General features: G+C 40.1%; 1 protein-coding gene across 1 annotated transcript in view; it reads left to right on the top strand.

Moving 5' to 3' along the window:
• LOC111875060 (probable cytochrome P450 301a1, mitochondrial) overlaps positions 1–14,398 on the top strand; it is a 23,306-nt gene extending 8,908 nt beyond the window's left edge. The window contains exons 2-7 of the mRNA XM_023871100.2: positions 2,778–2,911; positions 4,541–4,653; positions 9,084–9,200; positions 9,685–9,761; positions 13,328–13,529; positions 14,011–14,398. Coding sequence (XP_023726868.1) covers positions 2,778–2,911; positions 4,541–4,653; positions 9,084–9,200; positions 9,685–9,761; positions 13,328–13,529; positions 14,011–14,230 — 863 coding nt within the window. The 3' untranslated portion in view covers positions 14,231–14,398. The remainder of the gene's footprint in view (positions 1–2,777; positions 2,912–4,540; positions 4,654–9,083; positions 9,201–9,684; positions 9,762–13,327; positions 13,530–14,010) is intronic.
• Positions 14,399–15,089: the final 691 nt, after the last annotated feature.

Here is a 15,089-nt window from a genome sequence, read left to right as displayed (position 1 = left end):
TGTATGTTAGAAATTCAGTCAAAAACCTTTAGTAAAAATTAAAATTATTCTTAGTGGGACACTCCTTTTCGCTGTAAACACACACGACTCGGTTTTATGGAACAGAACTTCCTGAAGTGATATTGTCTTTCTTACATGTGCAATATTTGTACAAGTACATCTCGAGAACCAGAGCCTTCTTTCTTAATAAAGGATACCACGCTTGAAGGTGACTTATGAATATGAGCGAGAAATGTTTCACGTACTGGGGAATATTAATGGATATATCGACAAGGAGTTTTATATTTCCGACGTCCTATAGCCGTATTTCTTCTTCTTCTTCTTTCCTTGGCACTACAGCCACAGTGTGCCTAGACCTATCTCCATGAACTTCTCCGTTCACTTAGGTTTTTCTAGATCTTACACATTTGATAGGACTCCTTGGGCGGGTGATCAGCTCGTCGCAAGGCCTCCACCTGTACACAAACACAGAAAAACGTACACACACAAAAAAAATTCTCTGAGTGGGATTCGAACCCACGATCCCGGTTTCCAAGCGAGCGAAGACAGTACATGCCTTAGAAACAACAAGAAGACAAATTTGGCTTCAAAATGACAGTGAATCTCCGCTTTGCGGCAAAGCGGTACTGCATTTATTGAAAGAAGATAATGAAGGAATTTGGATAGGAAGGAGTGGACCGGTGGCTTGCCCCACTCGGTCTCCAGTTTAAACAAATTTCATAGATTTCCTTGGGTTGCATAAAGTGAAGGGTTCATCACGATGATAAACCAGAAACAAGGTATCTGTCAGTAGAGATCATAGGTGAAACCACGATTGAAATGAGAAACGAGCTGGGATGTATGCAGTGCTAAAATTCATGGCACGAAAGTTGGCAACATGCATGCAGTCTAATTATGGGAATTTCTAACATGTGTCGTAATAACCTGTAAGTGACTGTTGTGTTTACAGTTATGATAATAACGGTGAGCTGAAACGACGAATCTTATTCAATGCTACAATAAGCGAGCATTTAACGCGATAGCGGTATAAATTTGACCTAATATTTGTTACAAGATTTTACTCGAGGCTCTTGTAAATAAATTCATAGATGATAACTTTTATCCTCCTTTGTGTTCTGCGTTTCCTTCTGAAAATGTTTTATGTCAAATCCGCATTCTGGTCCCAAATGTACCGAATACTATCACGTCATTTCCGTATAATATTCTTATTTGAGCTTTTGGGAAGACAAACCCATTTTTATATACTTGAAATACGGATATAGTCGATCACGGAAGCCGAGCTTTCTAAGGCATGTACTGTCTTCGCTCGCTTGGAAACCGGGATCATGGGTTCGAATCCCACTCAGGGCATTTTTTTGTGTGTGTACGTTTTTCTGTGTTTGTGTACAGGTGGAGGCCTTGCGACGAGCTGATCACCCGCCCAAGGAGTCCTATCAAATGTGTAAGATCTAGAAAAACCTAAGTGAACGGAGAAGTTCATGGAGATAGGTCTACGCACACTGTGGCTGTAGTGCCAAGGAAAGAAGAAGAAGAAGAAATACGGCTATAGGACGTCGGAAATATAAAACTCCTTGTCGATATATCCATTAATATTCCCCAGTACGTGAAACATTTCTCGCTCATATTCATAAGTCACCTTCAAGCGTGGTATCCTTTATTAAGAAAGAAGGCTCTGGTTCTCGAGATGTACTTGTACAAATATTGCACATGTAAGAAAGACAATATCACTTCAGGAAGTTCTGTTCCATAAAACCGAGTAGTGTGTGTTTACAGCGAAAAGGAGTGTCCCACTAAGAATAATTTTAATTTTTACTAAAGGTTTTTGACTGAATTTCTAACATACAAAGTTACCAACCGGCCAACCAACCAACTAGTTCCACGGGACTGCATCGTCACTCCGAAGCTAATAGTCCTCCAGGTAATAAAGAAACGGCTCTAATTTTACTGGCATGCAGCTCTTGTTCACAAGATCATGTTGCCTGATCCCAACCTGAGGAAAATGATTTCTGCGCACGCACACACACACACACATTTACATATATCCGTTCTGAAGTTGGATTCTAACCCACGATCCCAATGTCCGACCCGGCGAAACCGATCATGCCCTAGAGCGCGCGGCCACTGGGATCGGCAGCAGGTACATGCAACGTTTATATTGATGGAGAGGTTCTCATTTCGCCAGACTGCTATTAAGACACGGGAATTTTTCGTGTTTGCCAACACAGAGTGGTCGAAAATGTACAGAACCATAGCATGGTATGGAAGAATGTGAAAGGTAAACAGGTGAAAATTTTACAGATGTTTGGTCATGTGTGAGTTGTAGGGACTCTGATGTTTCAACAAGAATTCGGTCACTTACCAGCTTCAACTAACCGTATCGTAGTATTCTGTTATTTCATATACGGAAATCCAAATTTACATTGTCATTGATGTTTCTTTTCGTGAGGATCGAATACCTTCCTATACCTAACAATACCACAATAAGTGCAACTTCAGAAGCTGGCGGAATCATACCCGACAAAAAAAGGGGTAGCAAACGAGAGCAGAATAAAGAGAGGGCGGTCTGTATTGATATGGTTTTCGTTCTAGCTGCACTAACACTGAAAATTGTTGGAAATATGTTTCTAAGTATAAGACGATATGAGAACATAGTAAAAAATGCAGTGATGTATCATTTCTGCTTTTCCAGTAAATGTCAATTGATAAATAAGTTTTAATCAGATTTCATTGTGCTTCATTTCCCTGTTATTTTAAAAATAACTTTATTTAAATTTAAGGTGATCTTTATCGACTAAGGGAAGAAAGCTACCACAGAGACCTCTACGAAAAGTATGGGAAAATCATGAAAATCACTGGAATCCCAGGGGTTAAAAATATAGTGATAGTCTTCGATCCTGACGACATTGAAAAGGTAAGTGTTTACAAGTGACGCATTCTTGGTGTGCAATTAGCTTCGTGCTGACGGAATGCGCAAATACATTTTCCAACTTTTACGTTCTTCCATATGCTTTAATACGTATTTAAGGTAAACTGTTATCCAATCGTAAACTGGCGGGCACCTGCGAACCTCGGAAGAGGTTTTTGTTGGCCCGAGAAAAGATTAAAAATTTCATAATATATATTAAGTCTGATACAAAACGATCTCAAGCACATTATTCTATCCATTTAATTTGTTAAAAATTATTTAGCCCCACCGTCAGTGACTTCCCAGAGCGTCTCAATGCCTGACTATGTTCCAATGACGAAGGAATGAAGGAATGAACATTAGTCTCTAGGGCAACCCATCAAAACCTTACGGCAAGTTTCACACTCAGTCCTTTGCTAAATACATCAGGCGTTCTCGTTATGATTTCCAGGTCACTCCGTCATCGAACCAATGAGTTCAATATCACTGTTGAAATCCACGTATTAAACACGATACTATCGGGTGCAAATGTTTTATTCTAAGTCGTGGCGATCGTGATAATATCAGTCCTGTTTTCTATCAGGTTAACGTTGTTGTTCGGGGAACCCGGTAGCGTAGTTGGTTGAGGCACTATGCTACAAACCGGAAGGACGCGGATTCAAGCCTCGATGAGGTCAGTGAAATTTTTTCAATTTAACTAATCCGCCCAGCAGCACTATGGCCCTGGGGTCGACTGAGCCTCTAACAGAAATTATTACCAGGAATATTCTTGGGGGTTAAGTGCTGACAACCTTGCCGCCATATATTATTGTGTAGAAAATGTGGGAACCTCAATATCTCAAAACCCTTTTGGGCCTCCGCGGCCTGGTACAGGGATACCTTTACTTTTATTTTCTTTTTACTTACGTTGTTTTTAGACAACATGAGTATGTGAGAACCTGCTGGAAAAGAATTATACAGTTCCACTAATGAACGGAAGGATTTTGTTTGGCCTCTGTTAAGGGAAAGTCAATGTTTATTCTGTACCGTGCCACAGTTTCAGCATAATGTCGAAGTATTGAAAATCTAACCCCAAAGGTTTCTGACACAAACATTACTTTCTGTTCCGATGTAAGTTAAAAATTATATCATAAACAGTGATATTTTTTCAGACAATAAACTACATATCATTTTAACGGAATTCTACGGAGTTTCTTTGTGAGGTCTTCGTGGGATTATTTAAATATAGTAGTATTTAGATTACAATGAAATCGCCTCGGTGAGATGGCCATGTGAATATGGAATTAGATTCTGACGTTTCGGAGACCTTTTCAATCTCTATAATCAGTGTCGATTTGTTGAGTATCATGTAAACATTTGATTATGGAGATAGAGGCAGACTGCCGCCCGTCGACTAACTGCACATTCACTTGGACGATCGGATGAGAGGACTTCAATGCACACAGTCGACAAGAAACTTAGATTTTCTTTTAATTCTACTGGTGTTTGATTCCTGGCGGAGGATGGTGACGGAGTGTGGGAGAAATGCAGCAGAGATTATTTTGGAATATTTTCCTCCGCCTTCAGTGTTCAGTCGGAGAGTAAACAATCAAGGAAACGTTCTTAACTGCTACCATTCACTTTTGCTGTGTTCAGGTGTTCAGGAACGAAGGTCCGTGGCCGATCAGGGAAACAGCAAAAAGTATAACATATTATCGTTTGTTTACAAGAAAAGATATCTTCCAAGGCGTTGGAGGAGTGATTGTAACGTAAGTATGAGAGACTGACGTCAGATTTTGTGATAATTATTCTTTAATGATGTAGTTACACACACTTCCTTGTAACCGATTCTTCAAACAAAGTATTTCAGAATATTTATTTCCATTAACAAACAGCCCAAACATCATTTAGTATAGAGCTACATGCAGTCGATTTTTCATTTATACCCTAATATTCGGAAGGGAAATTGAAATTCTATTTCTTAAAACCTGAAAGTCAATAAAAAGTCCGTCGAGTGTAACAATTTATAGGTCACTTCTTTATCACTTCTGCCTTACATGTTTCGGTTTAATAAAACAAACATCAGAGGCACGTAGTACAAGCATGAAAACACTGCCGTTGTTTAAGATGTACACAGTTATGTTTGCTGCGTGAACGCTGCTACAATACGTCGACGTGTAAAAACACAACACTTGTTAGGATTGTTGAATGCACGTTCAATTCTCACATTCATCCGAATCTGCCCTCAAGTTAAAACGCCAATGTTAAAATATTTAAAATTTAAAACATTTGAAGTAAAATGTTAAGCTCCTCCTTGTTAATTCGTCCCGAAGATGGGAGATGTCAGCTTGAGGATATGTGGCTTATGGTTAGATGTTTCCTATGTGCTGCGTGTTGTGTACAGTACACAACACGCAGCACGCGGCACAGTTACAGCCGCTGTATCTACTGTGAGGCTCTGCTTAGCACTGTAGAACTTAGGACAGTTCTCTGCGTTTTTAATTTTTGGCACACATGGAGTCGGTGTTACCACGTACCTGGGACATCGTGGGCACTACTTGAAGTTTAGCCAGAAGTGGCCGAAACCCTGACACTTGTAACATTGCAGCTGGCATCCCTGTGACTTGAAGGCTTCAATATTTCAATTATGCTGGAGGGGGAATTGCGACAGAAATTTTTTTGACTTGTAGCTGTTTGTCAGGAGCAGTGAGTTGCACAGGGTAGGTATAGGATTCTGAGGTGAGGGCCTTCTGTCTGTCGCTTGCTAGGAGGTCATGACATCATAGCCAAATCCTCGAGAGCGAGAGTACACCCTTGGTTGAGGTGTTCATAAGAAAATTCCGAACTGTCACCTTGACATGTTTACATTACTTAGGCATGTCAGGTGATAAGTTTAAGGTGATAAGTTTAAGGTTATATTTTATTATATAGACGTCCTTGGCCTTCTTCTATTAAATGATTTATGTAATAATGAGAATCCAGGCTCTCGTAATCCGCAGAGGAACCTGGTCACCGAAGAGATGTTATGTTACCTTTGAAGGGACGGAAGTTTAGAGGAGTAGGTGGGTTTTCAGATTAACTCTTATAGGTCCCACATGCAACTTACTCGTCGGAGTCAGATGTTTATTCCAGATTTGTTACCCGTCATAAGCAGAGGTAGTAACTTCCTACATGAAAGCGACTGGGCTACTTGTTTATTCGTTCTACATGCAGTTTTAATCGAGAGAATTTACTTTGTCCACGTCTTAGCTACATAATGTGGCCCTCAAACGTACTAGATCTTGTAATGGATCAAATTTTACACAGAGACTGATAGTCTTCGAATAATTCATAATATTAAAAGTGACTAATATTTACTGTTTTGCAATAAGCACTCGTTATGACTTTGCCGGAAAAAGGACACGAATACTGTAAATTCAGTTCCTGTTAGTGAGTAGAACCTATTATTCTTCAAATAATCCCTGGAAATAAGAATGGTAAACCTTTTGAAATAAACGTTAAGCTTATGAATTAACCACGAATCAGTAGCAGCAGATATTGGATGGTTCATATGAATTCTTTTGATCTATTTACTCAGCTTCCTGACCCAATTAGAGGTTGCAAGTCACATGATGATCCACTCTGTCTGAATATTCTTCCTTTGACTGAAATCTCTCGTCGTTTCACCCGTATCAGTTACTTCGTCGAATGCGGAGTAATTTCCAATACAATCAGAATATAAATTTAATAACATGAACATTATTGAACTTAAATCATTGCGTTTCATAGCGAAATACCTACTTGTATTAATTTATATCGCCGTAGCTCCTGAATATAAAAATCACGAGTGTTCCATATTAATACTTCGTAAACCTGTTTTATTGCAAACATATGTACTCCCGGCCGTGAGTTGATTTACATGGCTCAGTTGATTTATCTTGAGAAGAGAGGGCGTAGTGATCAAGCCAACACAGAAGGTCTGCCGTGTAGTGCCCTGATCAGAATAACGTTCTGTGCCCTGTCTTTGACAACTTACAAGCAATTGTGTCACTGGTGGTAAAGGCTGCAGTGATGAACGAGAGTGTGTACGAGGTGAAATACACGTAGGTAGAAGATAACTGTGTGAACTCTGGTACTGAATTTGAACAGATGTTGGAAGAATTCCTTGCAGACGTAATAGAGATATACATTCATACCTCTCTGGCCTCCCTCATAACCCGTATCTAACCATCTCCTTTACCTGGAATATTGCCGGGGGATTTGACTTTTGCCCAGTGTTCCTCTCAGTAATTAAACAAAAACTCTTGCTTCCGGTTGATCCTGGACTGTTTGAGTAAGAAGATCCATATGCTGCTGGTTGCAGCAACGTGCTTCTCCACAATTAATCAAAATGAGATTACCTTAGTTTTGCCAGATATTTTATTTTTTCCTTGTTACTACAGCCCCAGTGGGCCTAGGCCTACATCCATGAACTCCGTTCACTTCGGTTTTTCTAGATCTTACACATACGGTAGGACTCATTGGGCGAGTGATCAGCTCGTCGCAAGAGCTCTACCTGTAGACAAACACAGAAAAAAGCACACAAATTTCCATGCCTTGAGTGGGATTTCAACCCACAATCCCGGCTTCCGAGCGAGCGAAGACAGTGCATGCCTTAGACCGCTCGGCTACCGTGACCGGCTTCCAGTTATTTAGTGCATCAAGAAACACCAGTTCGACTAAGAAAAATATGAATCATTGATTTACGAAAAGATGCCAGTTTGTTCAGGGAAGTGTACTTCTAATTGTGGACATTAGGCATTTAATTATTCGAAGCATAACAAATTCTGATGTTTTTATAATCGTACATCAATTGTGGCGTTTGGAAACTCAGCACAATTTATATATTACATATGCAATGATTTCAGTGTTCAATTATTCAGTATAGAGGAGGTGGGTTTCCCATGCACCGCGACTAATAGTCTATTGTAGGTCCCCCTTTAATTTCTACTGTCGCCATACCCTAACGATACTAGTGCCCGCTATCTCCCCTTTCTGCCAGCGAGGTCGGTCCTCTACTGGCATCAATACCCGATAACTTCCCCATCTACCGGAGACATTGGAAACTACTTGGGCGTGAAATATTTTGCCTAATTTTGCTCAGAGGTCTCCTACAGACATGAGGATCTTTTCCCTGCCGTAAATCTACGACCCGGGACCCACGGCTTAAAGTCCCTCCCGGAGGACTTGTTCCCTGAATTTTTCCGCCCTTAAAAATTTCACGACCCCTACTTTGAGTCATGAGTTGGGAACGTTCCCCCTAGACTACGAAGGGCTCTTGTGCACTGATTTACAGAACCCTTTATTCATTTATTTCCACTGATTTCTGGTTTCGTGGTAGGAAATCTATTAGCACGCCTAATGTCCTGAATGTTGAATAACTGGTGACAGTTACCGACTCCGTAGTTCCACGAGGGCCACGTAATGCTCTGCGAGTTCCGTTTCCATGGGAAAGAACCCATCCCCCATAGAGAGCAGCGTATGGGATGTTATACCTGCTCAATCCGTTATGTCTGAATGAGACCTTGAGATGTATCATGTAAACTGTTCTGATTGCGCAGAGCTCTGGACCTGTGGATCAAGTTTGAAAGCGCGTTGCAATAATCGGATGGGTGGTGGAGCTTCTGCGGGATTGCAGGTCGTAGAAAAGCAAAAGATCGCACTGTTTACAGTCATTTTTGCTAGAATCCCACATACAGCTTAATGCTCATTTATTTCTGAATTTCTTTCCACTCCTCGTTCCTCTTAGCCTCCTTCAGCAGTGAATCCAGATATTCTGGACATACCCAACGTAATACAACAATAGTGACAGGATTGTTTCTGTAAGATCAAGAAAACCTTCACTAACTTAATTAACTACATTTGTGAGCAGGCTGTCTGGTGTCAGACTGAAGTGTTGCAGTTCGATTCTGGGCAGATACAAGAGTTAAACCATTCTTCACATCGTTCTAACCCGATCTAGGGCCAACACGACCATCTACAAACTGCTGCCGGAGGCTCTTTTCCCTAGGTTAAAACGTCTGTGGCGTTTAGTTGAAATCAAATTAATAATTGGTGACGGGGGAAAGAATCTGTGTGGCTATACCTCCACTACCAGGCACATGAATAAACTGTATTTCCTAACTAGAAGCAGGCACTCATTTAGATTTAAAAAATTTACACCAGCTACGCTTTATTTCAGTCAAGGTGAAACGTGGCAGAAGTTCAGATCGAAAGTGAATCACACAATGATGCAGCCGAAGTCAACTAAACTTTATGTGGCGCCCATCGATTCCGTTGCCAACGATTTCTTGAAGAGGTAAATTATATAATTTTCTACAAACGCTAGGCTTACTTGTACATACACCCACGTAATCTTTCTCTTTACAGATAACAGTAAGGAAAATAGTAGAAAAGCATGTGACTACCCTCTTTCAATATCACACCACGGAGTTAATAGCGAACATCCACAGATATTATGAAATGTACACTCTCATTCTTTACATATAGAGCAGCCACAAATATTTACACACGTATAATATTACAGTAGAGCCTTTGGATGTTGCCTGCGTACTTGTGCCAAATGTCTTTTGTTTACACTAGTAAACTCCATTCGCTTAAACCTCGTGTTATTTCTTTATTTATATTTCAGCCATTATGCTGAGACTGAAAGCAACTCTATCCCACTAGGAGAGGCGCCAATATTACCCGTTCAATTTGATACTAATTTGGATAATAGTGTCTGCAAAATACGCACAAATGTTCATCATACCTCTTCCTAAAGAGTGTCCTCTTCATTACAGAATCAGACTGATAAGAGACGAAAACTTGGAAATGCCTGATGATTTCGCCAACGAACTCTGCAAATGGGGATTCGAGTGTAAGTATCCATGGATAGAAACATAACATGACATTTATATATAGAACCGATTTACCGTTGAAGGTAGGATAGCGCGAAAGGGGGTTCTCGGACTTAGCCGGGACTCCAGATTTCTGCTTTGAGGAAGCCTAAATTTATATGTCAATACCAAATACTTGATGGAGTTCAGTTCTTGTGGAGAAGCCAGCAGTTCCTTAGCCACTCAGCGATTCCCATTATTATTTCATGGAGCCAGAATATCCATAATAATGTTCACAAAATTCTGCCACTAGTCTGTATCCGGAACCACATAAATCAAATGAACACACTCCATTACATTCCTTTGAAAACAACTCTGATTTTTTATACCCGTGTACGTCTAGGACTTCCGAGTGGTTTCTCTCGTTCAGGTTCTATGATAATTAAATAGACACTTCTCTTGTGTACAATGTATTCTTTATGCCCTTCCAATCTCATCATTCTAAGAATGTCTGGAATGTTGTAACCTTCATGAAGCTGCACATTTTGCAATCTTAGTGTTTCCTATTATGTTATTCAATGTATTTCCCTCAACATTCTGCTGTGTAAGGTAAAGCTAGCCCTTTTACAGTCCGTGGAAACCGAAAGGGTTTTGACGCGTCGAGGCTCATTTCGTAGGTAATCGGCTCACAGTTGTTGACGTGGTTTTCGGCCTTACACCTCAGCCACCCTTTGCCATCTGAACGATTCCTGGTACTCATATCTGTCGAAAGCTGAGCCAACCCCTGGCCATAGTACACGTGGAATTATTAGGTAAACTGAAAATTCCGATGACCTCATCGGGAGTCGAACCTGCGACCTTCCGGCTTGTAGTATAGTTCCTCAACCAACTATGCTACTGCGTTCCCCAGCACCCTGCTCTATTAACTTTAATGGCTGTTCCTCCTCAATACGAGTCACTACGCTTCAAAAGTACAGAATAATATAAGCCAAATTACAGTATTGTGTATTTCACTCTTTGTGTTTATTGGTGACCGCCTCTGTGGACTATTGGTCAGAGTTCCAGGCTACAGATCTAGGGATCTGGGTTCAATTCCTGGCGCTACCACATTTTATAAGCAGTAGTGGGTCCGGAACGGGATCCACTCAGCCTCGTGAGGATAACTGAGGAACTATTTCAAGGAAATAGGGGTTTTGGTTTAGAAAACCGAAATTAAAGGCCTTGGGGATTCGTTGCGCTGACCACGCGTCACCCTCTATCCGCTAAATGTGACACTAACTTGGCCGACAAGCGGCGGTCACTCGGTCGGTATATTTCGCTTGCGAACTAGAACCACGGATTTTCTTTTTATGCTTATTGGTGGTCGGCAAAGGAGAAAGCAGAAATTCTGAACTGAATGGTAGCNGCGTCCAAACCTGCTCTGGGGCCCAACCAGCCTCCTATCCAATGGGTAACGGGGGCTATTTCCTGGGGGAGGGTTGTGAAGCTGACCACTCATCTCCATCTACTGCCGAGGTCAGGAATGTTGGCGCTACACCTCCATTCCATCTGCGTCTTCACGCCGTGGTTCTTAGTTAATTAGGCACAGGGAAACTTTACCTTTACCCCCCCCCCCCCCTTTCTCTTCCAGTAGTTGAAGGAGAAAACATTCCCACAAGTAATTCATCATACATTTCAAAATCTACATTAATGTTTCAAAATAATTTAATCTATATATCGGTTTAACAGTCAGTTGCGTCACTCCTCCTGTAGACACGTGAGACCTTCGATTGCTGAGACAACTCTGCCTTTTCTAATTAGTATTATTTCATTTAGGGATCACAGAATATAATATTTTATCTCTGCTCTAATTAATTATGACGGAATATGATCAATATTTCGCAATATATACTTATTAAACTAATTAATATCCTGAAGATTGAGGCGATACCTTCCTCCGAAATGTCGGTTAACAAAATATCTACACGACGCCACATCCCAGAAAAGATTCATGTAAGATTTGAGGCTTTCACGGCGGTGACTATGAAGAAATCAGTCTTCTGGGATTTGGCACCGTGTAAATGTGGTACCACATATACACGGTGCCAAATCCCAGAAGACTGCTTTCTTCGGTGTTATTCATAGTCACCGCCTTGAAAACTTAACATAACTTAACATAATCAGTACAAATTTCACCCTCGGACGGTTTAGGCTCATTTACAATTATCTCAGTTGTATAGTTTCTTCCGATTAATAAAACTAAAGATAAAATTTAAAAAGAAAATTTAAGCTACCCCTGTAACAGACCATGAAGGCCCATAGGGTTGTGGGGCGTTGGGGGTCCCACATTGTGTAGATAAGCGGCTCGAAGATGGCGGTAATCTTGTCAGCCTTATGATCCGACCGCGTTTTACTCGACAGGAAAATTATTTAATTAATTCCTGGTACTCATTTCTGTTAGAGGCTGAGTCGACCCCAGGGCCATAGTGGGGTCGGAAGGCTTAGGTCAATTGGAAAAAAAATCCAATGAAAGATAACCATATGTAATTTAAATAGTTGAGAGAGGGGATTATTTAACTTATTAAAATTATTTCTGGTACATGAAAGCGCATAACAATTGCCAATAATTTACCAATTTAATTACGCCTTGGAAGCTCTTTGTATTGCCTTTCGACGAGCTGATCACTCGCCCAAGGAGTCCTACCGTATGTGTAAGATCTTGTAAACCGAAGTGAAACGGAAAATTTCATGGAGGCCTAGGCCCAAATTGGGGCTGTAGCGCCACAGGGGGAAAAAAAAACTCTTCGTATTGTTTGGTAACTGTGCGTGAATAACTAATGTTACAGTTTAACATCTCTGCTCTAAGTTTAGGAATATTTGCTTTTATATATCGCTTCTTTTGTTCCTGAAATATGAAATAAATTTACGTCTTATATTTTTAGGCGTCTTTAATCACTTTGATTGGATTCCGTAATCAATGGCTTTATTTTTATTAATATACTTTTAGGTTGCAGCTAATTTGCTGTTTGTAGTACGTATATTTTGCACAACTCACCTGTGGTATTGCCAAACAGACGCTTGTGAAATGAAAAAAAGGTAGGAAAATTTGTGTAACTGAATTACTGATAGCAGTCAATTGCACCCCTAATCGTGTGTTCAGGACACGCATTGCATGGGGTGAGAGTGTGATTTCAGAATGTGTATTGGGTCCAAAATTTAAGCGGCTTACTATGATGATGATGATGACTAACCTTTACTGGGTGAAAGTCGAAAGAGTTTAATTAATGTGCAACGAATGTAGCAAACTTGTATGGAGATGGCTTAGATATAATTCTGTGGAGTTCCTGAAATATTTCCTTAAGTTTCTAATGTATTTTGAGGAATTTAGGCAGTTCATATTGCACTAGCATTTCGCAATATCTCCTCTTTGCTAAAGAAAAATATAAAACCTTATTAAAAAATCAGAAATATTCTCAGGTTTAAATCTCTGATAATAACTGTATTATATAATGTAGCCATGGCAGAAAAGTGCGAAATCCTTATCTTACGTTATTATTATTGTTATTATATGAACTGTATGTTTATTTTTATCTGCACTTTATACACGTATTTCTGTATGTTCTGACAGCCATTGTGTATATTGCTCTGGACACGCGCCTGGGCTGCCTGGATGCAGATCTTGCACCGGACTCAGAGCCTCAAAAGATGATAAACTATACACAAGTACAGTTCGAATGTGTGCACAAATTGGAGACTAAGTTCCCGGTGTGGAAATACGTGAGCACACCAACATGGCGGAAATTTGTGAAAGCCTCAGATGTGTGTGCTGAGTACGTAACAATTAAGAAACTATAAATTTATATAATAAATTTGAATATAGTTCATTGCAAAAATGTACAGTGCTCAACTTTTATTAGATAATTTATTGGGAGAAATTGTAAAGGATTACATTGATGGAGACAGATATTCTCCAAGTATAAGACGTTTACGAAATAGTAGTGGCAGACAATCTGCATTAAACTAAAATTAAGTCGCTAACGCTGCTATCTCAAGAACAACATCAAAGAAAACAGACCCTCTAATTGGATAATATCATATTCTTCGATGGGACACAATGCAAATTGATACACAATTTCAGACGTTTAGGTGTCTACAATGTTCAATCTTAAGACTTGAAGCGTACTTGCAGCTAGCAGCTAGCGCTTAGAGACATCTTGTATGATATTGAAATATCAGAATTCCTAACAACTACTCGTAAATTATGACACTTATGTACAATATATCAACATCCATTTCTGATTCTGTCAACAGATTCAGCCTGAAGTACATCAACCAGGCTATGGAGCGGCTCAAGGCCATGACAGAGGTCCCTGACAGGGAACTGACTGTCTTGGAGAAGTTGTTGATCACAGACCCCGATCCCAAGACCGCGATGGTCATGGCACTGGACATGATGGAGGCCGGTATTGATACGGTAACGAACTCCATAAAGAGTCCCTCGAGAGTTGTTAATGATTGCGTTAGTTGGTAAAGAGATTCTGGGACTACATTTGAATCCATATAACGCTTACACTCTGCTGAAAATCTAACCGCCTAACTCTTTCATGGATCAGAAGAATCCATTGCACTTTCGCCCACTCTATTTATTTGAGATCAATTCTGATGATTGTTTTCAAACCATCTATGCCTCAGATTCCTAAGTGGATTTTTTTCGTTCAAATTTTCCGTTTCGAATTTTTTTTTAATTTCTGAATTATCCGATGTGTACTGTAACTATCTTCTGTTTCCGCCCCTTTCAGTTTATTATTACAATAATATTTCTTCACCGTAAAAGACACAAAGTTCCTCTTTATAGATATTTCTCTCTTCTTTCACTTTCTCAAGTTTGTGTTCATAATTCTGCTCAAGTCTCGTCACACGTACAGTGTCATTTGTCGGTTACAAAAAAATAAAAAAATAAAGATACAGACTTGTGAGAACACACCAAAGTAATCATCTTCCTTAGCAGCACAACCCACATATTCACTACTCTTTGTACCGAAGCTCTGCACTGGACACGATCCATGTACCCCTGTTCTCACAATTCATTTTCTCTTNAGGCGTTTGTATGATGCAATTCATCTATTCATACTTTCTTTAATGACGTGGTCAGTAGATCAGTTTATAGTATAAATCAGTGGTAAGATGATTAAAAACAATGGACTTGAAAGGATGCTGAAGCGAACGTTAATGGCTAATGTATGGCACTGTTATGAAATTTACCAAGAGGGACTGAAGAAACCATCCACAAGGGATAAGAGACAAAATTGTCAATGCCCTGACCCGTAGTAAAATCGGCCATCTGTCTATTGCATCTTAGAAAAGTTACTGCGCTAGCCAATTTGTTCGGT

The sequence above is a fragment of the Cryptotermes secundus genome, unplaced genomic scaffold, assembly GCF_002891405.2.
Source record: "Cryptotermes secundus unplaced genomic scaffold, Csec_1.0 scaffold2162, whole genome shotgun sequence".
Taxonomy (NCBI): domain Eukaryota; kingdom Metazoa; phylum Arthropoda; class Insecta; order Blattodea; family Kalotermitidae; genus Cryptotermes; species Cryptotermes secundus.
Note: the sequence above shows the minus strand (reverse complement) of the source record. Positions and strands in the feature narration are given on the sequence as shown.